Consider the following 25,513-nt stretch of genomic DNA (forward strand, 5'->3'; position numbering starts at 1 on the left):
CATCTCAGCCAGGAAGCAGGGAAATGATTGTACAGTTGACCTTTGAATAACACAAGAGTTAGGGCACTGACTCCCAAGCAGTTGAAAATCTGGGCATAACCTTTGACTCTCCCAAAACTTAACTACTAATAGCCTTATGTTGTTGACCAGGAAGCTGTACCTATAACATAAACATTTAATTAAGACACATTTGGTATGTTATATGTATTATATACTGTAGACTTATAATAAAATGAGCTAGAGAAAAGAAAATGTTAGTAAGAAAATCCTGGCCAGGCACAGTAGCTCAAACCTGTAATCCCACCACTTTGGGAGGCCAAGGCAGGAGGATGGCTTGAGCCCAGGAGTCCGAGACCAGACTGGGCAACATTGTGAGACCTGTGTCTCTACAAAATAAATAAATAAATAAATAAATAAATAGCTAAGTGTGGTAGTCCCAGCTACTAGGGAGTCCTTGCTGGTAGTCCAAGTTACTTGGGAGGCTGAGGTGGAAGGATCGCTTGAGCCCAGGAGGTTGAGGCAGCAGTGAGCTCTGATTACATCACTGCCCTCTAGCCTGGGCAACACAGCAAGACTCTGTCAACAAAAAAAGAGTAAAGAGAGAAAGAGAGAAAGGAAGGAAGGAAGGAAGGAGGAAGGAAGGAGGAAGGAAGGAAGAAGGAAGGAAGAAGGAAGGAAGGAAGGAGGGAAGGAAGGAAAAAGAAAATTGGAGGAAAGGCAAAACATTTTCTATTCATTAAGTGGAAGTGGATCATCATAAAGGGCTTCATCCTCATTGTCTTCATGTTGAGTAGGCTAAGGAAGAGGAGGAGGAGGAAGAGGAAAGGTTGGTCTTGCTGTCTCGGGGTGGCAGCGGCAGAAGAAAATTCATGTATTAAGTGGACCCACGCAGTTCAAATCTGTGTCGCTCAAGGGTCAGTTGTATTTATCTCACAGGGTTGTGGGAACAGTTATATAAGATAGTGTACATAAAGCTTTAAGCAAGGTACTTTTGCATAATGCCTGCCAGAGAAGTGCCAACCAAATTACCTGTAGGGAGAAAATAGCAGAGATCACAACCTCCGACAGTTTGGTTTGGCATGCATAGTGTTTTTCTTTTAACTAATGCTGAATGTCATTTGACAGGGTCCTCTCTCCAGTTTATTGAATTCCTAACACTGCCCATGACTGACAAAAACAAACATGTGTTCCTTTATATCACCTGCCTGGCCCACAAAGGCATTAGCATTTGTGACTGGGTACAGTGCCTGTTCTGAGGAGTGCACATTCTAATAACCTTCTAAAGAAGCAGGCTTTCAGCCCAATGCAGTGGCTCGCACTTGTAACACCAACACTCTGGGAGGCCGATGCAAGGAAGATCACTTGAAGCCAGGAGTTCGAAACCAGCCTGGGCAACAAGCAAGACCCCTCTGCCCCATCTCTGTAAAAAAAAAAAAAAAAATTGTAACGTTCCAGGCATGGTGGCACACACCTGCAGCCCCAGCTACTAAGCTGCTAGGGAGGCTGAAGCAGGAGGATTGCTTGAGCCCAGGAGGTCAAGGCTGCAGTGAGCCATGACCACACCACTGCACTGCAGCCCGGGCAACAGAGTGAGACCCTGTCCCTACAAAAATAAAATAAAAATAAAATAAAGAAGCAGACTTTGTTTCTAAGTGTAGTATGTCCCCTTGCCAAGGATGCCTACAGTGTACTCGTTTTCTAGAAACACAGGGCAGCCTGGCCTCTATTCAGACCCAGGACTCCGGCTGGCCTGGGGTGGCCCTGAGTATGGGATGAGGACATTCCACCAAGCCTGGTGGCCAAAGGCCCAGAAAGAGACAGTTTGACTTCCTCTGGGTCCCTATCAGCAGGCCCTGTCCCCAGCCAGGGCCAACAGCCAGAGTCCCTTATCCCTTGCTCTGTCACCTCACAGCACCTCTGACTTTTCCCTGCCCCACCCCCTACCCCAAACTGGACAGAAGGCCCAGGATGCAGAGACTGCTTCCCAGTGGGAAAGGTTGTGCAACAACCTGATAGCATCAAATTACAAACAACCAAGGTCTCCTAGGAGCCTGGATGCCAAATTCAACAGAATGTTTCCTCATCACCAAGGGGGAGGAAGGAACAGTTCTGCTCTTCAAATAAAACAAGAAAAGATTTTCCAGACAGAGGAGCAGTCAGTTAGGGGAAAAACAAGGTGTTGGTTCTGTCCTGGGTAGGAAACAGATCTGGCATGGAGAAGGGAAGGCGGCTGCTGGGAAAGCCAGGCCTCCTGGACCAGGCTGTGGGCTCAGAGACAGCAGGGGTGTCTAACTCATGCCCTTCTTCTTCGGGAGAAGGCAGGGCTGCTTTGCTCTGCCCCCACCCCAGTTCCGTTTCTCCTCGCCCCTGCAGAGTAGAAGCCAAGTGGAGCATTCTCAGTCCACACGCACGGGGTGAAAAGATGACTCCAGGAGACGCTGCCTCATCCCATCAGCTGAGCTGGGCGGCTCGGCCAGGAAAGGAAAGGGAAGACAAGCAGGGGGGGCCTGGGGGCCCTGAGAACAGGGGAAGACAGCGCGTGGCCTGACGCAGCAGCGTGGCTTCAGGCAGAAAGTTGCACGACTCCGGGTACTGTTTGTCCTACTCCGTTGCGAAAACATTGACCGCCTTCTCTCTTTCATCTGCTCTTGAGTCTGGCCCCTGTACAGTGAGCCGTGCAGACATCCCACTGATGGGGAACTGGGTGAGGAGGAGCAGGTGACCAGAGGGACCCCAGACCCCTTGACTCACAGGACATGGCCACCTGCCGAGCAGGGCGCTGCCTGGCTTCCCAGAGCCCCAGCAGCATTCCAGGCAGAGAGGAAGAAGGAGGCTGTGGAATAGTTAGTTGACAGGAAGCTGCTTTGGAGAATGAGGAAGAAGAAGTATTTACCCCCAGGCAGCAGCCTTTCAGGCAAAGTTCACTTTCAGACTCCCAAGAAAAGAAGGGAATGACATCCAGCTCTAGCCCAATCATGAGTTCATGTGCTGTCACCCACCGATCCCACGTCAAGCCACAGAGTTAGTGGGAAGGCCTTGCCCCAAAAAAGAATGTTATCTTGAGGTGCCTGAAATTCAGCTTCAGAACAAAGTTTCCCAAGAGATCCTGAACACTTTTAAAGTTATCTGTATGCAATTTAAGTTGCCTGATCCTTTTGTGGGGGAATCTTTTTCAGGGTGTTTGCCAATCCCCTTCTAATGCTTCTATGGGTGGGGTCCTGCCAGGTTGTTTCAGCCAGGAATGAAGAAATTGAGTCTAATGGGGGTTATCATTAGAGGCCAGGCGCAAGGCTGGGAACCTCCTGTGCAGTACCCCCACTGATTCTCCCAACAGTCCATGGAGAATGGTCCACAACCCCACCTAACAAGAAGGGGATGCTGAGCCCTGAGCTGAGTCAAGATTCAAGCCCAGCCTGAGCCTCCAAACCCTCTCTGCCTCCCACAGATGTAGAAAGATTCAGACTGTTGCAAGGGCTAAATAAAGACTTTTTCCTTGAAAATTAGTAGGTTCAAAGAGCAAGATAGGATTTTCCAGGTGGCTGAGCAGTCGGGTATAACAAGGTGTGCGTCAGAGCAGTCACGTGACTTGGAGAATGAGCCAGTTAGTCATGATGGTCAGAGGACATGGACCCCTCCATTGCTGGCTGGCTTCGGGGATGTCTTCCATTCTCCTTGGCCTCAGTTTCCTCATTTGTCCAATAAGGTGGTTGGAATAAAGATTGCTGAGGTCGGCCAGGCATGGTGGCTCACGCCTGTAATGCCAGCACTTTGGGAGGCCGAGGTGGGCGGATCACCGGAGGTCAGGAGTTCAAGACCATCCTGGCCAACATGGTGAAACCCCGTCTCTACTAAAAATACCGGACATGGTGGCAGGTGTGGTGGCACACGTCTGTAATCCCAGCTACTCAGGAAGCTGAAGCAGGAGAATCGCTTGAACCTGGGAGGTGGAGTTTGCAACGAGCTGAGATCGCACCACTGCACTCCAGCCTGGGCGACAGAGCAAGACTTTGTCTCAAAAAAAAAAAAAAAAAAGAAAAGAAAAAAAAGATGACTGAGGTCTTTTCCAGCTTTGGCATTCTTTGAACTTGGGGATATTCCTGGAGATTTGTCACTGGCTTCTCTCATTGGTCATTTTTGGATCAGTGGAAATGAGACTGGTACTTGCCCTTCTCCTTGTTCTCAGCTCCCCTGATATAAGAGGGATCTTTTTAAAAAAAAGTGAATAGTATGCTGGAGGGGGAGTGGGAAAGGGTGAGCAACTGTTTAAAGGATATGGGGTTAAATAAAATAAATATATACATTTTAAAAGCTAGGCATAGGCCAGGTAGAGTGGCTCATACCTATAATCCCAACATTTTGGGAGGCTAAAGTGAGAAGATTGCTTGAGCCCAGGAGTTTCAGACCAGCCTGGGCAACATAGCAAGATCCCATCTCTACAAAAAAAATTTAAAAAGGTAAAGAAATATTAGCTGGGTATGGTGGTGCATGCCTGTGGTCCCAGCTACTTGGGAGGCTGAGATGGAGGATTGCATGAATCCAGGAGGTTGAGGCTGCAGTGAGCTGTAATGATGCCACTGCATTCTAGCCTGGGCAACAGAGCAAGACTCTATCTCAGAAAAAAAAATGCAGGGGGCGCAGTGGCACACTCCTGTAGTCCAAGGTACTCAGGAGAATGAGGTAGGGGGATCCCTTGAGCTCAGGAGTTTGAGGCTGCAATGAGCTATGATCGCGCCATTGCACTCCAGCCTGGGGGACAGAGCAAGACTATATCTCTAAAATATTAATAAATAAATTAATTAAAGGATATAGGGTTTTCTTTCAGGGTGATAAAAGTGTTTTGGAACTAGACAGACGTGGTCGTTGCACAACATTGGGAAGGTGCTAAGTGCTACTTAACCGAACAATTTAAAATGTTAATTTTACGTGATGTAAATTTCACCTCTATATTTAACACTAAATAATGTCCCTCCCACTCTTAAAATCTTCCCATGGTTCCACATTTCCTTAGAATAAAAGCCAAACTGAAAAGATCGTTGAACGCTGGCCCCATCTCTCGCTATTCTCCTTGGTCGCCACAAACTCCAGACTCACAGACACAGGGGCAGCTCCAGGGAGCGTCTCCTACTCCCCAATGTTCCCACCCCTGCCCGGGCTGCTGCCCTCGCCCAGAGCCTCTTCTTCTGCCAATCCCTGGCTGTCTCCTACTCATTCTTCAAAATGCGAACCACCCCCAGGGAAGCCTATTTGCTACCTAATATAGTAGCCACTAGAAACATACAGCTACTGAGCCCTGGAAGTGTGGCTGGTGTGACCAAGGACTTGAATTTTAATTGAATTGTATTAATTTTAATTTAAATAGCCATATGTGGCTAGTGCCTGACATACCAGACTGTGTAGCTCTAGACAGGTGGTTCTCAAATGTTAACCTGCATTATCGCCCAAAGGACTTGTTCAAACACGGATTCCTGGGACCCATCCCGAGTGTTTCTGATTCTTTTGGCCTGAGGTAAAGCCCTAAAATTTGTACTGTTAACAATTTCTCAGGTGGTGCTAATGATGCTGGTTAGGGACCACACTTTGATAACCACTGGTCTAAAGTTGAAAGTTCTACACTCAGATGATTCTAGACTCATGGTCTAGATGTAGATGTTCTGGACTGGTGGTTCTCAAAGTTCGGTCCCTGGACCAGCCGCATCAGTGTCACCTAGGAGCGCCTTAGAAATGCAAAACTCCCATCAGCAACTCAGCCCTCTTGGGTCAGAACTGCATGTTAGCAAGATCCCCAGGGGACTGTCTGCACATTAAAATCAAAGAAACACTATTCTAGACTGTCATTTCTTGCGGTCGGGGCTTTGTTATCTTTGTAGCACCAGCACTGAGCATAGTTTCTGGCACACAGTAGGTGCTCAACAAATAGGAAGAACAGAAAGCAGTAGGCACTCAACAAATGCTTGCAGGAGGAAGGAAGGAAAGGAGAGATGGAGGTTGCCCAGCCAGTAAATGTATTTTATTTTTCTGTTTTCTTTTTCTTTTCTTTCTTTTTTTTTTTGAGACAGAGTCTCACTCTGTTGCCCAGGCTGGAGTGCAGTGGTGCAATCTCGGCTCACTGCAACCTCCTCCACCTCCCAGGTTCAAGTGATTCTCCTGCCTCAGCCTCCCGAGTAGCTGGGATTACAGGTGCCCGCCACCATACCTGGCTAATTTTTGTATTTTTAGTAGAGACGGGGTTTCACCATGTTGGCCAGACTGGTCTCAAACTCCTGACCTCAAACTATCTTCTTGCCTCAGCCTCCCAAAGTGTTAGGACTACAGGCATGAGCCACTGCACCTGGCCAGCTAGTAAATGTATTTCTCATCATTCCCTCAAAGAATGGGGTCCCAGTCCACATCCTTAAGCCTGACTCACTATTTCAAAACTGCCTCATAAAGGGAGAAGAGATCAATAAGGCGAGTCCTCAGATAGGAGATCAGTAGGTCAATTCTTCTCCCCACAGAGAAGCCACTTACTTATAGATCCTTCCCCCTACATCCATGGTCTCCACATCTTCTGGACTCTTAACCTTGGGGCTTCTGACACCAGGCTCTTCCAGGCTATCTGAACACTGAAGATGACAGCCTGGCCCAAGGGTGTTCCAGGTACAGAAAGGAGGAATTGTAATCAGCTAATGCAACAAACCACTCCCATTTATGCTGTATTTCTCTAGGCTCTTGTTTCTTTTTTCTTTTTTTGGTGACGGAGTCTCACTCTGTCACTCAGGCTGGAGTGCAGTGGTGTGATCTCGGCTCACTGCAAGCTCCGCCTCCCGGGTTCACGCCATTCTCCTGCCTCAGCCTCCCGAGTAGCTGGGACTACAGGCGTCCGCCACCACGCCCGGCTAATTTTTTGTATTTTTAGTAGAGATGGGGTTTCACCATGTTAATCAGGATGGTCTTGATCTCCTGACCTCGTGATCCGCCTGCCTCGGCCTCCCAAAGTGCTGGGATTACAGGTGTGAGCCACTGTGCCCGGCTGGCTCCTGTTTCTTGACACACCTCCATCCACCTCCAGTCCTCCTTAGCATCTTCTCTTGACCCAACTCTCCAGAAATCACAACTAAATCACAGCATTTTTTAACTGAAGAGGACCAAAAAGATCTATACATATACATATATAGAGAGAGTGAGAGTGAGAAACACCAATACTCCAAGAGATAAAATAATCTGGTCAGTGAGAAGGTTAGTGGGAGGTGGTACTCAGCCCTCCTGACCCCAACTCAAATTTCCAGACACAAGATATGGCCACAGTCCTGCAGCCACTTGCTCCTACAGTTCTCAAGATATCTGATCCAAGGGACACCAGGTTAAAATTGAAAAATAGGCCGGGCATGGTGGCTCACACCTGTAATCCCAGCACTTTGGGGGGCCAAGGTGGGTGGATCACCTGAGGTCAGGAGTTCAAGACCAGCCTGGCCAACACGGAGAAACCCCGTCTCAACTAAAAATACAAAATCAGCCAGGTGTGGTGGCGGGTGCCTGTAATCGCAGCTACTAGGAAGGCTGAGGCAGGAGAATCACTTGAACCCAGGAGGCAGAGGTTGCAGTGAGCCGAGATCGTGCCATTGCACTCCAGCCCGGGGAACAAGAGTGAAACTCCATCTCAAAAAAAAAAAAAAAATGAAAAATAAAAATGATCATGGCCGGGCACGGTGGCTCATGCCTGTAATCCCAGCACTTTGGGAGGCCGAGGCAGGTGGATCACTTGAGGTCAGGAATTCAAAACCAACCTGGCCACCATGGTGAAACCCCGTCTCTACTAAAAATACAAAAACAAAAACAAACAAACGAAAAATTAGCTGAGCGTGGTGGCACGCACCTGTAATCCCAGCTACTTGGGAGGCTGAGGTAGGAGAATCACTTGAGCCCAGGAGGTGGAGGTTGCAGTGAGCCAAGATCGTGCCACTGCACTCCAGCCTGGGTGACAGAGTGGGACTCTGTCTCAAAAGAAAAAAAAAAAAAAAAATCAGCATTTCCTTCTCTGCACCAGAATCGAGGTGCACAATGCTTCAGTTTCTAGGTAACTGCAATTATCCTGCCAGACTAATACGATGATGGGAGTGCTAGTGGTGACCACCTGGAGACAGCGGAGAGCCGTAGGTCAGGATTGAGTTTGACAGCAGGGAAAACAGCCTGATATGGTTTGGCCCTGTGTCCCCACCCAAATCTCACAATGAATTGTAATCCCCAGTGTTGGAGGAGGGGCCTGGTGGAAGGCGACTGGGTCATGAGAGCGGATTTCCCCTTTGCTGTTCTCACGATGGTGAGTGACTTCTCATTAGCCTTGGCTGTTTAAAAGTGTGTGGCACCTTCCCCTTCACTCTCTTCCTCCTGCCCCAAACATGTAGGACATACACGCTTCCCCTTCGCCTTCTGCCATGATTGTAAGTTTCCTGAGATCTCCCTAGCCATGCTTCCTGTACAGCCTGTGGAACTGTGAGTCAATTAAACCTCTTTTCTTTACAAATTACCCTGTCTCAGGTAGTTCTTTATAGCAATGTGAGTTTATTTTATCTCTTGGAGTATTGGTGTTTCGATAGATGATAGATAGATAGATAGATAGATAGATAGATAGATAGATAGATAGATGACAGATAGATAGACAGAACAGGCAGACAGACAGACAGATACACCTTTTTGGTTCCCTCTAATTCAAGAACGGTGCGATTGTGTGTATTAGTCTGTGGACTAATACACAGTCCCAGATCTAAAATTCTGCCCCACACATTCCTCAATGAGGGTAAACTTGCCAGGTCCACCTCTGAACCCCTTGGACACAAATACCTCCTAAACATTTAATTTATATGAAACAAACAATACCAGTTTATTGTGGGGGGAAATTCACCCCTTCAACTCTCCCTCTGCTGCCCAGAGGTAATTACTGCTAATGTTTTGTTACCCTTTATTGACTCTTTCAAGATTTTTTTGAGTCTACGTATGATTATTTTCATATAATAAAATCATACTTTGCATATTGTTCCATATTGGAACCTACTTTATTCATTAAAAAATGTTTCATGTAAATGTCTCCAAGTCAATAAATATGAATTATTTTAGTGGTTCTTTGTTATTCCTTTTAATGGCGGTATAATAAATTCTTTAAGCACTATCTTCTTGCTAGACACTTGGGTTATGTCCAACTATGAAAAAAATTCACTGCAGTGAGCATCCTTTTTCATATGTCATTGAGTATGTGCCTAATTATTTCCTTAAGACAAATTCTTACAGGAGGAATTGATGCATCAAAAGATATGCGTATTTTTCAAGCATTTGGTCCATATGTCAAATTGTCCCCAGCATGGCTGCAGTCTCAGAAAGTGAAGTCCTTGTGGCAAAGCTCTCCCAGAGCAGATGGGAGCTGAGTTGGAAGTTGAAAGATGTTGAAATAGAGACAGAGGCAGCTGTGAAAAGCAGTATGGTACAGCAGGGTGAGTACCAACTTTAACTTCAGTGGAAAACCTGGCTCCCTCCTCACAAACTGTGTGACATGAGCAAATTATTTACCCTCTCTGAGCCTCTCTCTCTCTTTCTTTTTTTTTTTTTTGAGACAGAGTCTCGCACTCTCACCCAGGCTGGAGTGCAGTGGCGCGATCTTGGCTCACTGCAAGCTCCACCTCCCAGGTTCACGCCATTCTCCTGCCTCAGCCTCCCGAGTAGCTGGGACTACAGGTGCCTGCCACCACGCCCGGCTAATTTTTTGTATTTTTAGTGGAGATGGGGTTTCACCGTGTTAGCCAGGACGGTCTCCATCTCCTGACTTTGTGATCTGCCCTGGCCTCCCAAAGTGCTGGGATTACAGGCGTGAGCCACCGCGCCTGGCCTAGCCTCTCTTTTTCTTCATCTGTAAATAGAGCTATGACTGCCGCCCTCTCACTCTTGTAAGAACTGGAGACAATGTACATTAAAAACCTTGCACAGTTGTGCACTAAGTATTTTTTGAATGGATTAAATAAATTAATGGTTGGATGGATGGAGGGATGAATTTTTAAAAAGGAAGGAGGAAGAGCAAGGGAACGGGATGAAAGTAAAGACAAAGCACATTTGTTGGAATGTTCATAGACTGGCTTGTTGGGTGGAGGGCTGGTCGCCTTTGGGAAGTTCTAGGAGGAAAGGAGAGACAGGGATGGTCCCAACTGAGCAGTCATTTTCTCCATCACTACTTGTTCTTTTTTCTCTGGGTGCTGGTGGCTGGTGAGCAAATGTGTCCCTGTTTCACGATGATGACCCTAAGGCCCAGATATAAGCTGTCCGCCACCCAGAGGCAGAATCTCACACCCCAGCCTGGGCTCAGCATTGCAGTGGGATCCACCAACCCCAGCTGAGCCCCTTACCTCGACGAGTTTGCCACAATCCAGTGAAGGGACCCACACTGCCTGCTAACTCACACTTCTGAGCCCATGGGCCATTGTCTCCTAGAAACCGGAAAAAGCATAATGGTCACCAAGCTGGTTGGACACTTTCGCTCACCCTCCCACTCTGGCCCTACATCCCCATGCAGAGCAGGAACTAGATAGAAAAAGGACTTATAAAGACAAACATGGGCCTAGTGCAGTGGCTCGTGCTTATAATCCAGCACTTTGGGAGGCAGAGGCAAGCAGATCGCTTGAGGTCAGGAGTTCCAGACCAGCCTGGCCAACATGGTGAAACCCCTTCTCTACTAAAGATACAAAAATTAGCCGGGCGTGGTGGCGGGCGCCTATAATCCCAGCTACTCTGGAGGCTGAGGTGCAAAAAATGCTTGAACCCAGGAGGCGGAGGTTGCAGTGACCCGAGATCGCGCCACTGCACTCCAGCCTGGGTGACGGAGTGAGACTCCATCTCAAAAAATAAATAAATATAAATAAATAAAGACAAATATGATTCCCACCCATGAGGAACAACCCTTGATATGAGGCCTGTCTCTACTGGGCTTTCAGAGACAGGTGGCCTTTTCCTGCCCCAACCCAGTCCCATCGTGAGCCTCTCGCCTTCCTTGCCTTTCCTCCTCTTCCTTCCTCTTTCCTCCCTTGTCTTTTCGTAAGGTTTCAACAATCTCGTTGCCACCGTCATCAGCTTCAGCCCAGCGACTGTTTATTGAGCATCTATTATGCACCCAGTGTTTCACATACATCATCTTGTAATCCTCCAGCATGTTATGGAGCAGATTCTGTTATTAGCTTAATTTTGCAGATGAGGAAAAGGAGGCTTGGAGAGATTAAGAGAATTCCCCCAATAGTAGAGTATAGATTCAAACCCTATAGGAGTTTATAACACCTTTGCTGCATGGTAGAGAGTATAGGTCTCTACTTGACCCGAAAGCAGTGCTTTTTCTTTTTTCTTTGAGACAGAGTCTTGCTCTGTCTCCCAGGATGGAGTGCAGTGACGTGATCTCAGCTCACTGCAACCTCCGCCTCCCAGGTTTAAGTGATTCTCCTGCCTCAGCCTCCCAAGTAGCTGGGACTACAGGCGTGTGCCAATATGCCCAGATAATTTTTCTATTTTTAGTGGAGACAGGGTTTTGCCATGTTGGCCAGGCTGGTCTTGAACTCCTGACCTCAGGTGACCCGCCTGCCTCAGCCTCCCAAAGTGCTGGGATTATAGGTGTGAGTCACCACACCTGGCCGAAAGCAGTGCTTATAACCTCTGCAGTTGCTCCAGACAGAAACTAAAACAGATGATGCATGTGTGAGGCCTTTAAAGAGGCCACTAGTTCAGCTCACTAAAGTCACTCAGCCAAAAGACGTGACACGGGGAATGGCAGCAAGCGGACTCTTTGGGACCAGGGAAGATGGAGAAGAGGGAAATCTTAGAACTACACAAGAACAACACAGCTCACGATGTCAGTGTCATTCAATGGCAATTAAGAGCAATACCCAGATAGCCTGAATCGACACACAAGGGGCCAGCAAGGTACCTGCTCTGTGTGTGCAAACCTTTCCAGGGACTTGGCCTTGGAAGCCCCAATGGACAGGTGCTCAGCATTCAGACGGCAAGCCTTATCTGGGCCTCAAGTTCAAAGCAAGCCCCCTGACCTATGAAAGGGGATCACAGGGCCAGACTCTGCTCTTCACAGGTAATGTGCCAGGTTATCTATTAAATGGCAGTTAGGCTGGCTGGCTTTTATTACTTTACCTGTAAACCAGAGGAATGTGTTTTCTTTCGCTGTGCGGTCGACTTTGTCCTTGATCTGGCCCACCAGACCGTCCATCTCCTGGAGCCCTGCACCATATAGCCTTCTGCCCCGTGGGGCTGCTGGTAGCTGAGTCACAGGTAAGGGCACGTGCATGTGGGCCAGAGCCACATAGAGCAGGAAGGGCCTCCCGCTGGTGCTGAAACAGGAGAACCAAGAGGTGCCTCTTCAGAAGGCTCTCCTGGCTCGTCTGGTGCCTCAGGGATCCTCCCTCTCCTCCAGGAAAATCCCCAAAGCTCCTTCTGCCCCACAACCTCAGGAAGGACACATTTATCCATCACCTTCCAAGGAAACGTGAAAGCAATCTGGTTAGCCAATTAAAAATGAGAATTGTAATAATAACTACTATCCCTTATCATTTACTGAGAGCTTATTATATGGGACTCACGTTGTCTAGGTTCATCCTCATCATAGCCCTCTTTTTCAGATGAAGAATCAGAAGCTTAGAGATTAAAAGACTTGCCCAGGATATGCAATTAGTTACATGTCTGAATCTTGCTCTTAACTGCCGCGCTGTAAAGTCTAAGGCGCACACACACCCCTTTAAATTTTATTTTGCAGCATCCAGACTATCCTGTCCATTCTCAGCCCCTCATTCCTTTCTTTCTTTCTTTTTTTTTTTTTTTTTTGAGACAGAGTCTCACTCTTGTCGCCCAGGCTGGAGTGCAGTGGCGCAATATTGTCACGCTGCAACCTCCGCCTCCTGGGTTCAAGCGATTCTCCCGCCTCAGCCTCCTGAGTAACTGGGATTACAGGCGCCCACCACCACGCCCGTCTAATTTTGTATTTTTAGGAGAGACGGAGTTTTGCCATGTTGGCCAGGTTGGTCTCAAACTCCTGACCTCAGGTGATCTGCCCTCCTTAGCCTCCCAAAGTGCTGAGATTATAGGCATGAGCCACTGTTCCTGGCCAGCCTTGTTCCTTTCTAAGAGATAAATGGTTGTCTCGAGTTGATCACAGGAATTTCAAGGACACATATGACCACCAGGTAACATCTAGATCAGGGCTCTGTCAGAGGCCCTGTTGTTCTGCTGCCTCTGTACTAATCCTGATTCCCCTGGAAAGTGCAGAATGAAAGGCTTGGAGGGAGCTGGCGTGGCCTCCAAGCAAAGGTCCCAGCCCTACTCCCAGCCAAGAGCAGCTGCAGAATCACAATGGTGGCAGGGACCTTCAGGGGGCCCCTCTCCCACAGATCCATCCATGGGGGGTCTTTCAGAGGACACCAAGCAAGGGTATTGGGAGAGTACAGAGTCAACAACATTCCGGTGGGGGTAGATGCATGGCCCTTTCATACTGGTTCACCCAGAGATTCACTTGGCCCCAGGGTTCTCCTTAGCTCACCCTGGTTTACACCACCTCACAGCCTTGCTCTATAGCCAACTGTGCCCTCAAATCCCCCTGCATCCTGGCTTCCAGGGTCTGCCGCCCGGGACTGTGCTTGCACTCAGTTCTCCTTGCTATGCATAAAACCCTGGACACAAGTCCCAAGACAGGGGCCTCTGCCTTCCCCATTATAATCCACACTTTCTCTGCAACATTGCTAGGGTTGTGTTGTTCAGGGCAGCAGCCACAAGTTACATGTAGCTATTTAGATTTAAATTAATGAAAATTAAATCATATTAAAAGTTCCATGGCTCACACGCTAGCACATGGGTGGACCTGGAAAATATTATGCTAAGTGAAATAATCCAGTCACCAAGAAACAAATAATTGTATGATTCCACTTGTGTGAGGTACCCAGAATAGTCAAATTCAGAGAGAGAAGGTAGGATGGTGAGTGGAAGGGCATTGCGGGGAAGAGAAACTGGGCAGTTAATGTTTCATGGGTACAGTTTCAGTTAGAAAAAATGAAAAAGTTCTGAAGATGGATAGTGGTAATGGTTGCAAAACAAAGTGAATGTTTAATGCCACAGAACTTTACATTTAAAATGGTTAAGATGGTAACATTTTATGATTATATATATCTGTATATATACATACCCACAATAAAATACACACACACACACATACACACACACACATAAATTCCTAGCCACATTTCAAATGCTCAGCAGCAGCAGGTGGCTAGAGGCTAGCAGCTTGGACAGTGCAGACAGAAAACATCTCCATTCTTGCCTAGTTTTTTCGTACAGCACTGATTTGCAGTGCCTGATGCCCACTCTCCCAGGGATGGTCATGTACAGTTGTGCAGGTTGTGGCCTGCATCAGGACATCCTGCTGAGTGAATGGGTCCTTATTTCCAGCTTACAATCTACTGGCTGGGTACCCTGCACAGGGCAGTGCCTGGCTAGAGGGGGTGTCTTTTTTTAATTTTCAGGTAGATTCCATATTGCAGTGGTGCCTAGACCTGGCTCAAATTTCAAGAATCTTGCAAACCAGTTGTTAAACATGGCCATTGCTAAAGACTGAATTATGTAAGTTCACAATTAAATAAATTTTATTTTTTTGCCAGGCGTGGTGGCTCACACCTGTAATCCCAGCACTTTGGGAGGCTGAGGAGGGCAGATCACTTGAGGTCAGGAGTTTGAGACCAGCTGGGCCAACAGAGTGAAACCCTGCCTCTACTAAAAAAATACAAAAATTAGCCAGGCGTGGTGGCAGGCGCCTGTAATCCCAGCTACTCGGGAGGCTGAGGCAGGGACAACTGCTTTGCAGTGAGCCAAGATTGTGCATTGCACTCCAGCCTGGGCGACAAAGCAAGACTCTGTCTCAAAAAAATAAATTAAATAAATAAATAAATATATATTTTTTTTACAGGTAGTACATTCTCACCATTTAGCATTTCCTAATTACTACATCCTACTATGATGTATGCTCATGGGGTTATTTACATCTATTGTATCTGTGTGGTGGAAATAACACACAGTGGCTTGCTACTGCCCATCATTTCTCAATGCCACATTCAGTGACATCTCCATAACTGGAAATCAGCCATGGTGAAATTGAGTATTTACACCTCAGGAATTGGCAAATGCTACAGATTGTGGCTGTTTTCTTAGAAATCAACTCATCATGTGTATGGGCGAGGGGTGGTCCTCCTGTCCACCCTTCGTCATCCATCATCATCTTCCAAACTCTCACCCATTATCAAAGTCACATTAGCACCGTGAGCCAGAGGCATACAGAGATGGGCAGTTATGAGAGATGGCAGAGCACAGGCTGATGAAGAGCACAGGCTTGAGAATCCTGCATCCAAACCTCCAGATTTGTTATTTCATGACTGTGTAGCCCTGGACAATTAACTTAACCTCTGTCATCTATAAAATGGGGACAATCAGACCTCCCCAACAAAGTTGTTGTGTAACTTCCCACATTAAGCGTCTAATAAATGGTAGCTTATTTTGTTGTTGTTTTTTTTGTTTCTGAGACAGAGTTTCGCTCTGTCTCCCAAGCTGGAGTGCAGTGGCACCATCTTGGCTCACTACAACCTCCACCTCCCAGGTTCAAGCAATTCTTCTGCCTCAGCCTCCCGAGTAGCTGGGACTACAGGCATGCACCACCATACCTGGCTATTTTTTGTATTTTTAGTAGAGACGAGGTCTCACCATGTAGGCCAGGCTGGTCTCAAACCCCTGACCTCAAGTAATCAGCCTGCCTTGGCCTCCCAAAGTGCTGAGGTTACAGGCATGAGCCACTGTGCCCAACCGCTTCCTTGTTAATAACGTTGAATACATGCCAGCAGTAGTAAGTATAAATGATGCCCAAGGATGTACCTCTTTCCCTGCATCCTGATGCCAGGCTAGATTCCAAAACATGGCATCAGGCAGAGCCCACACAGACTAGTCCCTTGGGGGCATCTGTCCCACAAGCCACCTCTTCATTATGCACCTGAGCTGAATAGAAAATAGAGTGGGGGCCACCTGGTGCTTTAAAAAAATACCGATTATATCACAGTGTGACTCCACTTCTGTTTTCTAAAATACATTCATTTCAACTATACCTTAATAAAACCAGGAAACATATGTTTATGCACCAGCATAGAATGAGGCTAGAAGAACATACTCAGAGCTATTAAAACAGGTTATCCTCACACCTGTAATCCCAGCACTTTTGGGAGGCCAGCCTGGCCAACACGGTGAAACCCTGTCTCTACTAAAAACACAAAAATTAGCCGGGCATGGTGACGCATGCCTGTAATCCCAGCTACTCAGGAGGCTGAGGCAGGAGAATGGCTTGCGGCTGTTTTCTTAGAAATCAACTCACCATGTGTATGGGCGAGGGGTGGTCCTGCTGTCCACCCTTCATCATCCATCATCATCTTCCAAACTCTCACCCATTATCAAAGTCACATTAGCACCCTGAGCCAGAGGCGTACAGCGATGGGCAGTTATGAGAGATGGCAGAGCACAGGAGGCGGAGGTTGCAGTGAGTCCAGATTGTGCCACTGCACTCCAGCCTAGGCAACAAAGCAAGACTCTGTCTCAAATAAACAAATAACAACAACAAAAAAAAACAGGTTATCTCTGGGGTGGAATTCAGGGTGATTTTTTTTTTGTTTGCTTGTCTCAGTTTTCCGATATTCCTAAAGGGAACACATGTTATTTTTGTGGGAAAACAAGTGGAATGGTGAGTAGAGAAGGGAAAAAAAAACAAGTAAGATGACAGAGGGAACATTCCAGCAGAGCAAGAGGATGGGGCAGGGTGTGGAGACAGGGTGTGGAGAAGATTATGGTGCAGGGACAGCTAAGGCTGGGGAAAATCATCTGACCCAAAATGGAAAAGGGCAGGTGAGAGGCACCCATCTCTCAAGAAGTGTCCCCAGATGGTGCCTGGGTGGAGGGAGGCAGGCCTGGAGGTGAAGGCAGGGCTTCCCTCATGCAGGGGGAAATGAACACCTGCAGCTCTCAGCCCACTGGCCTCTCTGGTGGTGGCTCCCTGGGGATGGATGGGCAAGGGGTCTTTCTCAAATGGACTGCTGCAATAACCACTTGTCCCCCGCCCCACCATTTTGCCATCTTCCACTAGACCCTGGCATCACAGACAACCTTCTCTAACCCAGACTTGATCTGGCAGATCCCTATTTAGGAACGTACTAGGGCTCGGCCAGGCACGATGGCTCACGCGTGTAATCCCAGCACTTTGGGAGGCCGAGGCAGTTGGATCACCTAAGGTCAGGAGTTCGAGACCAGCCTGACCAACATGAAGAAACCCCATCTCTACTAAAACTACAAAATTAGCTGGGCATGGTGGCACATGCCTGTAATCCCAGCTACTCGGGAGGCTGAGGCAGGAGAATCACTTGAACCTGGGAGGCAGAGGTTGCAGTGAGCCGAGATCGTGCCATTGCACTCCAGCCTGGGCAACAAGAGCAAAACTCCATCTCAAAAAAAAAAAAAAAAAGAAACATACTAGGGCTCATTGCAGCCTGCAGGGTCAATCCAAACTCCTCACCCAGACTTTGCAGCTTTCCCTATCCCAGTCCCTTCCAGCCTGACCTTCCTTCCTCCTCAAAGACTCTTTCTATATGCCAGTGTCCCAAGCACCTCACCTACTTCCTGTGCCTCGTCTATGTTATTCCTCTCTCAGCAGTATTCTCCCTGTTATCTTGCCTAAAAACACTTAATCAGTTCTTAAGATCCAACTCCAAAGCCACCAATAGTCCTCCTCCTTTGCTCCCAGGTCATAGATGGCTGCCTCCTCTTTGCCCCCATCCCTGCCATAGCCCTTTTCCCTGCTTCTTGCAGTATTAATAAGATACAACCTGCATTTAAGCCATGTTTTTACATATCTGTTTCCCCACTAGCCTGGGAATCACTCAGAGACTGGACATGTCTAATTCACATTTGAATCCCTGGCACAACACCAGCACATCACTGGGGCTGGATAAAGTAACTCACTCATTTATTCATTCATTCATTAAATATTTACTAAGCTCTAACTGGGCACTGGGGACACAGCAATGAGCATAATAGATATGATTTCCACCCTCTTGGAGCTTAACATCTAATTGAGACCAGGAAAGAGAAAAAGGCAACTAAAATATAAATGATTATTTAAAAATTTAGCGTAGGTAGCGCATCCCAAATCCGAAAATCCAAAATACTCCAAACTCCGAAACTGTTTGAGTGCTGACCTGACACTCAAAGGAAATACTCATGGGAGGATTAGGGATGCTCAGCCGGTTAAGTATAATGCAAATAGTCCAAAATCTTTAAAAATCCAAAATCTGAAATACTTCTGGTCCCAAGCATTCCAGATAAGGAATACTCAGCCCATAGGAGTGATGGAAGAGAAATACAAGGTGCTGTGGAAGGTGTAACAGGGGAACCAAATGGGGTTTGGGGTGTGGAGGGCAGGGAAAGATCCCTGAGACAGTAGGACCTGGAGGACGCTGTGTGGTGACCACACAAAGCGGACAGCACAGCCCTGGGGGAGACATTTGATATGATTGCCTCGCTAGTCATTAGTTTATTCTGTCACTCACTAGAGATTCATCTCCACATTCAAACAGAGAAAGGAGAAAGAAGGGTTGGGGGTGGGTATGGTCTTTGGATCTGAACCTGGATCCCTGACACAGGTTTGTGTCGGTGGGAGTTGGGTGAGAGGAAAGATGCTGAGGGGGCAGCACCACAGCAGGGGCACTTAGGCAAGCACGGGGGCCAGCAATGAAGAGGGGTAGTGAGTCAAGGAAAACGGAGAATTCTGCAGATCCCAGGCATGAGTTCATGAAGGTTGCAACATATCTTTCACCTCTGCAACCTGAGGACCTAGTTCCAAAAGATGCGTGTCCTGTGTCTTAGCCTGCTTGGGCTGCTATAACAAAATACCACTCCCTGGGGGTGGCTTAGTATACAACCATCGACTTCTCCCAATTCTGTTTTTTGGGTTTTTGTTGTTGTTGCTGTTTTTGTTTGTTTGTTTTTGGGACAGAGTTTCGTTTTGTTGCCCAGGCTGGAGTGTAATGGCATGATCTCGGCTCACTGCAACCTCCGTCTCCTGGGTTCAAGCATTCTCCTACCTCAGCCTCTCAAGTAGCTGGGATTACAGGCATGTGCCACCATGCCCGGCTAATTTTTGTATTTTTAATAGAGACGGGGTTTCGCCATGTTGGCCAGGCTGATCTCGAACTTCTTCTGACTGCATGTGATCCACCCGCCTCAGCCTCCCAAAATGCTGGGATTATAGGCATGAGCCATCGTGCCTGGCCTCTTTTTTTCTTTTTCCAGGTTCTAGAATGCAGAAGGAACTTTCTATTTGTTTGTTTGTTTTGTTGTGTTTTTTGTAGAGACAGGGGGCGTCTCACTATGTTGTGCAGGCTGGTCTTGAACTCCTGAGCTCAAGCAATCTCCTACCCTTGGCCTCCCAAAGTGTTGGGATTATAGGCATGAGCCACCACGCCTGACTTTAGGTCTCCCAGTTCTAGAGGCTGGGAAGTCCATTGTCTGGTAAGGGGCTGATTCTTGGCTTCTTAACAGACAGCTGCCTTCCCACTGTATCCTCACATGGCCAGGAGAGAGCACACCATAGTCTCTTTCTCTTCTTTTAATACAAACACTAATCCCGACATGGGGGCTTCACTCTCATGACCTTATGTAAACCTAATTTCCTCCTAATGGCCCCAGCTCCTAATACCACCCCATTAAGAGTTAGGATTTCAATGTGTAGTACATGACACCATGGAATATTGATTTGTTTGAAAGGTCTGATTTCAGGCCAGGCACAGTAGCTCATACCTGTAATCCCAGCACTTTGGGAGGCCGAGGCAGGTAGATCACCTGAGGTCAGGAGTTCGAGACAAGCTTGGCCAACATGGCGAAACCCAGTCTCTACTAAAAATAGAAAAATTAGCTGGGCGTGGTGGCAGGTGCCTGTAATCCCAGCTACTCGGGAGGCTGAGGCAGGACAATTGCTTGAACCCAGGAGACAGAGGTTTCAGTGCGCCAAGATTGCACCAATGCACTCCAGTCTGGGTGACAAGAGCGAGAGACTCAGTCTCAAAAAAAAAAAAAAAAAAAACAAACAAAGAAGTGTCTGATTTCAAACATGCTGGGCCACTGCTCATCCTGATGCCCGATACACTCCTGCTTATCAAGCCCTGTATTTCCCGCTTAGGTGCAATGCACAGTCCCAGACCTCAAAAGGAACAGAGGCCCAGCTAGCTCTGTAACCTAGGAGCCATGCCTTCTACCCGCTCCTCTGTCCTATTCAGAGCTTTGCCTGCTGCTTAAAAAACTCCAATCAAGCATTAGCATTCAGCATTGCTACCAGATGAAGGGTCTAAAGTCAAGTAAACTGAATGACCAGCAGTGATACCTAAGTACTATGTCGAGGGTCTTGGGTGAGACACTAAAGCCAACTAAAGACCCAAGTAAAAACTCCTTAAGTCCTAGGGTGGGCCCCCTTGTCAAGGAAGAGCGGGAAGCCACACTCTAGGGATACCTGGTGGTTTTGAGAAACAGGTCCAAGTTGAGGGAGGCACTTGAGGCAAGGGCCAGAGTCATGGAGGAGGAAGGGCATGGACCTGAGAGCCTTTTCTGCTGATGCTCAGAAAATCATTTGGCATGTGGAAATCCCAAAGAAATCGGCATTTCTGGGGATTTCCTTCTGTAATGTTAAATGCCAACAGGACTCAGGACTTTTCACTTAATAACCAGTTAATGAATCAACAAAACTGTTCCCCATTTTTGTATAATAAAGAGGCTGTTGGTTGATTTGCCTTTTAACGGATTAATTAACGGGTGGATGTCCAGGCCCTATGCCCACTTCAGAGGGGGCATTAAACAGCCCCGAGTCTCCATTCCTTCCCCTAAGAACACAGTGTCATTTGAGTCACCACAAAAGCAGAAGAGACTGTCCCCACTAGCCTTGAAGCATCCAGGTGCCATGGGGCACAGGGGCCTGAAACCATCCCAAAGATCCAGGGAGCTGGGAGACGCTCAACCCTCCAGATGGGAAAAGAGGCTCTGCCCTTTCTACTCTTGACAATCTGAAATAAAACAACAGTGTTCTCAAGTCCTGATAAACCCTTAAGATGCAATTTCTGAAGCCCTTAGGAGCTGCTTTTGAGATTCAATCTTATTACCAAGAAAACAGGATGCCTGGATCTCCTGCATTGCTGCCTCAACCCTCCCTGCTGAGCTTCTAAAAATGTCCAGTGTGGCTGAGCGAGGGGTAGGGGATTCCTGCATGTTCAAGGGGCTGCTGTGATCACTTAGCCACAGGTAGAGTCCCTTTTTAATTCTGCCCAAGTGGAGAGCCGTGTAGCACGTGCTTTCTTGCCCACTTAGGCTAAGGCTGTAGAAAACACCAAGTTTCTTGGAGTCCATTGCCCTTGAGGAGTGGAATCTCCCGGGAGGAAGATAAGATGAACATATATGGGGTCATTAGAGGGCAGCAGAAGGCAGTTACGAAGGGGGCGGGGAGGGTGACTGTGTGTGCACGTGTGCAGGTACACGTGTGTGTGTGCACTTGTACCCCACAGTCTATGGGTGTGCATTCCAAATAAGTGTGCATGATTTTGGAGTTGTCCATTATTTCACAATGTCCATTCTTTGCCCTGACACCTCACACATATATGATTTGTTAGAGATACACTGTGGTATGGTTTTGTTTTTGCTTTTTTGTTTTTTGTGTTTTGGGTTTTTTTTGTGTGTGTGTTTTTTTTTTTTTAAGACAGAGTCTCGCACTGTCGCCCAGGCTGGAGTGCAGTAGCCTGATCTTGGCTCACTGCAGGCTCCGCCTCCCGGGTTCACGCCATTCTCCTGCCTCAGCCTCCCGAGTAGCTGGCACTACAGGCGCCCGCCACCATGCCTGGCTAATTTTTTGTATTTTTAGTAGAGACAGGGTTTCACCATGTTAGCCAGGATGGTCTCGATCTCCTGACCTCGTGATCTGCCCGCCTCAGCCTCCCAAAGTGCTGGGATTACAGGCGTGAGCCACCGCGCCCGGCTGGTTTTGGGGGTTTTTTAAGAGACAGGATCTCAATGTGTCAGGCTGGAGTGCAGCGGCGCAATTATGGCTCAATGCAGCCTTGAACTCCTGGACTCAAGTGATTCTCCCAGTTCAGCCTCCCAAGTTAGCTGGCACTACAGATTCACACCACTATGCTCAGCTCTTTAATAATTTTATTAATTTTTTTTTTTTGAGACAGAGTCTTGCTCTGTCGCCCAGGCTGGAGTACAGTGGCACAATCTGGGCTCACTGCAACCTCCACCTCCTGGGCTCAAGTGATTCTCCTACCTCAGCCTCCAGAATAGTTGGGACTACAGATGGGTGCCACCACTCCCAGCTAATTTTTGTATTTTTAGTAGACATAGGGTTTCACCATGTTGGTCAGGCTGGTCTCGAACTCCTGAACTCAGGTGATCTGCCTGCCTTGGCCTCCCAAAGTGCTGGGATTACAGACGTGAGCCACTGCACCCAGCCACTTTTTACAATTTTTTGTAAAGACGAGGTCTCACCAGGTTGTCCAGGCTAGTCTGCAATTCCTGGCCTCGAGCGATCCTCCCACCTGGAAGGATTACTCAGTGTAATCCCAAGCACTGGGATTACAGGTACGAGCCACAGTATACAGCCCACTTCTTTGTTATTCTTATTTACTTTTATTTTATTTTACTTTTCATTTTTTTTTTTTTTTGAGACAGGGTCTCGCTCTGTCACCCAGGCTGGAATGCAGTGACACAATCTTGGCTCACTGCAACCTATGCCTCCCAGGCTCAAGTGATCCTCCGTCCTCAGCCTACCAAGTAGCTGGAACAACATGTACACATCACCACGCCCGGCTAATTTTTGTATTGCTTGTAGTGACAGGGTTTCACCATGTTGCCCAGCTAGTCTTGAACTCCCAGATTCAAACAATCTGCCCACCTCGGCCTCCCAAAGTGCTGGGATTATAGGCATGAGCTACCACACCCAGTCTTTTATAGTAGTTTCTAATATTTCAAGATCAGGAGGTTTCACATAAAAGCCAGGTATCCTATCTCTCTTGTAAAATGAAAAGATCTGATATTCCAGGTTTACATTTTCACAAAGAAGCAGCAAGCAGCTGGAGCTAGGTAGTAGCTGCTCCCTGCAGATGGGGCATGTGCTTATGGGTTCACTGTAGACCCCACCACTCCCTAAGGCCTTGCGTTCATCCTGCTTCCCTCTTTAAGGTTACCTATCTGTGCCTTCTAGATGCGGGAATTTGTAACTTCTGTCTGGTAGAATGAAGGATAGCTCCCAAAGATAAGCAGGGTCTAATTCCTGGAATCTGTGAATGTTACAGTATATGGCAAAAGAGACTTTTCAGGTGGAATTATGGTAAGGGTCTTGAGGTAGGGGGATCAGCTTGGATTCTCCTGGTGGACCCTAAACGCCATCACAAGTGCTATCGTAAGTGGGAGCCAGAGGGGAGATTTGACTGAAGATGCAAGTGAACAACAGAATTAGAGCTGAGAATGATATGGCCATAGCTTAGAAATGCCAGAAGCTGGAAAAGGCAAGGAAGGAATTCTCCCCTAGAGACTCCCCGAGAAAACAGTCCTGCTGATGCCTTGATTTTAGCCCCCTAAGACTCATTTCAGACATCTGGCCTCCAGATCTGCAGCAGGGTAAGTTACTGTTGTTTTAGCTACTAAATTACTGGTTGGTTGTTACAGCAGCAATGGAAAAGTAATACATCCTGCCAGCTAGTGAGTTCAACAAATGCCTTGAGTGCCCAGAGTGCAGTGGGCAGGCCCTACCCTTGAGGAGCTTATACCCTAGAAGGAGAGGACAAAATGATCATGGCAGTGGAACATGATCAAAGCAACAGAGGGATAAGCCCCAGGGACTCTAGGAACAGACCTGAGGAATCTCTAATCCAGGACTGCAGATTTCCAGAAGGGGCTGTTTTCCAGCTTTATTTATAGGAGACAAGCATGCACCCATCTCTGCTGAGCAGCAAAACTCTGCCATGGCCTCAAGCATGCCGAGGCCAAGGGACATGGTGTGTGTGCACGGGTAGGTGGAGGCAGGGGGAGACCCTGTGGAGGGAGGGAGACTACTCACCTTGTGTGCTGGATGAACTGGGTTGCTTTCTCAGCATACTTCTGGGCAAGGCTGCTCAAGTTCACCGGCTGCTCCACAATGTTGAGGTTTTCATAGAGAGGGAGGGCCATGTCAGTGTAACAGTCTCTTTGAAGGTTCCTGTGTGGAAACCACAGACCATAGAGTATTCATTTCCTACGTACTCACAGAGCAGAACTAAATGCTTTAATGCAACAATGCATATGCGCATAAATACAACACTCTGGCCCCAAATGATTTTTCTGGTTGGCCATTTCCTCCAAGTGTAAAAGTCTATGCATAATGCTTTCTTCCATTCCCTTGGAATAGGTATTTATGCTCCTTGGACAAGCTGACCACTCTGTAAAGCTTACAAAGACTCTCGTGAGCTAGGGACATTATTTTTTATTACTTGCATTTTGCAGGGAGAGAAATTGAGGTCTAAAGACCCTAAATGATGTCAAGCAGAGTCCCACCGCCAATCAGTAGCCCCATTGCTGGCTTTCTCTGCTGTCTCACTTCAATCCCAGCCTCTGTGTATGGTGTGCAACTCGGCGTTTTCTGAAGTCAACAATCGGGACTTCATGTAATACCAGGTCTGTCAACAGGACAGAATATACAAGATGGGCCAGGTGCAGTGGCTCATGCCTGTGATCCCAGCACTTTGGGAGACCGAGGCCAGCAGATCACTTGAGGTCAGGAGTTCGAGACCAGCCTGGCCAACAGGGTGAAACGCTGTCTCTACTAAAAATACAAAAATTAGCTGGCATGGCAGTGCACATCTGTAATCCCAGCTACTCCGGAGGCTGAGGCAGGAGAATCATTTGAACCCGGGAGGCGGAGGTTGCAGTGAGCTGAGATCATCCCACTGCACTCTACCCTGGGTGACAGAGTGAGACTCCGTCTCAAAAAAAATAAAATAAAATAAAAAGGAATACATAAGATAGGTTGGGACAATTTTAATTTTAAGCCACGTTTGCAGAATTTGGAGAAACTTCAGCAGTTGGAAAAAAAATAAGAGTCAAACTAATAACATCTCCTGGAAAAAAACAAACAAACAAAACAAGCTCATGGCCAGACGCGGTGGCTCAGGCCTGTAATCCCAGTACTTTGGGAGGCTGAGGCAGGCAGATCACCTGAGGTCAGAAGTTCAAGACCAGGCCAGGCACGGTGGCTCATGCTCGTAATCCCAGCACTTTGGGAGGCCAAGGCGGGTGGATCACCTAAGGTCAGGAGTTCAAGACCAGCCTGGCCAACATGGTGAAACCCCATCTCTACTAAAAATACAAAACAAATTAGCCATGCTGGTGTAAGCCTGTAGTCCATGCTACTCAGGAGGCTAAG

General features: G+C 47.6%; 1 protein-coding gene across 11 annotated transcripts in view; it reads right to left on the reverse strand.

Moving 5' to 3' along the window:
• The window catches only part of ARSG (arylsulfatase G), a 176,380-nt gene that overhangs the window by 54,715 nt on the left and 96,152 nt on the right, over positions 1–25,513 (reverse strand). For all 11 annotated transcript variants that reach the window (XM_055243908.2, XM_063617509.1, XM_063617505.1 and 8 more), the window contains 3 exons: positions 24,173–24,310; positions 12,145–12,341; positions 10,365–10,445 (listed from right to left, as the gene is read on the reverse strand). In XM_055243908.2, the coding sequence (XP_055099883.1) occupies positions 10,365–10,445; positions 12,145–12,341; positions 24,173–24,310 (416 nt within the window). The remainder of the gene's footprint in view (positions 1–10,364; positions 10,446–12,144; positions 12,342–24,172; positions 24,311–25,513) is intronic.

The sequence above is a fragment of the Symphalangus syndactylus genome, chromosome 14 (assembly GCF_028878055.3).
Source record: "Symphalangus syndactylus isolate Jambi chromosome 14, NHGRI_mSymSyn1-v2.1_pri, whole genome shotgun sequence".
Taxonomy (NCBI): Eukaryota; Metazoa; Chordata; class Mammalia; order Primates; family Hylobatidae; genus Symphalangus; species Symphalangus syndactylus.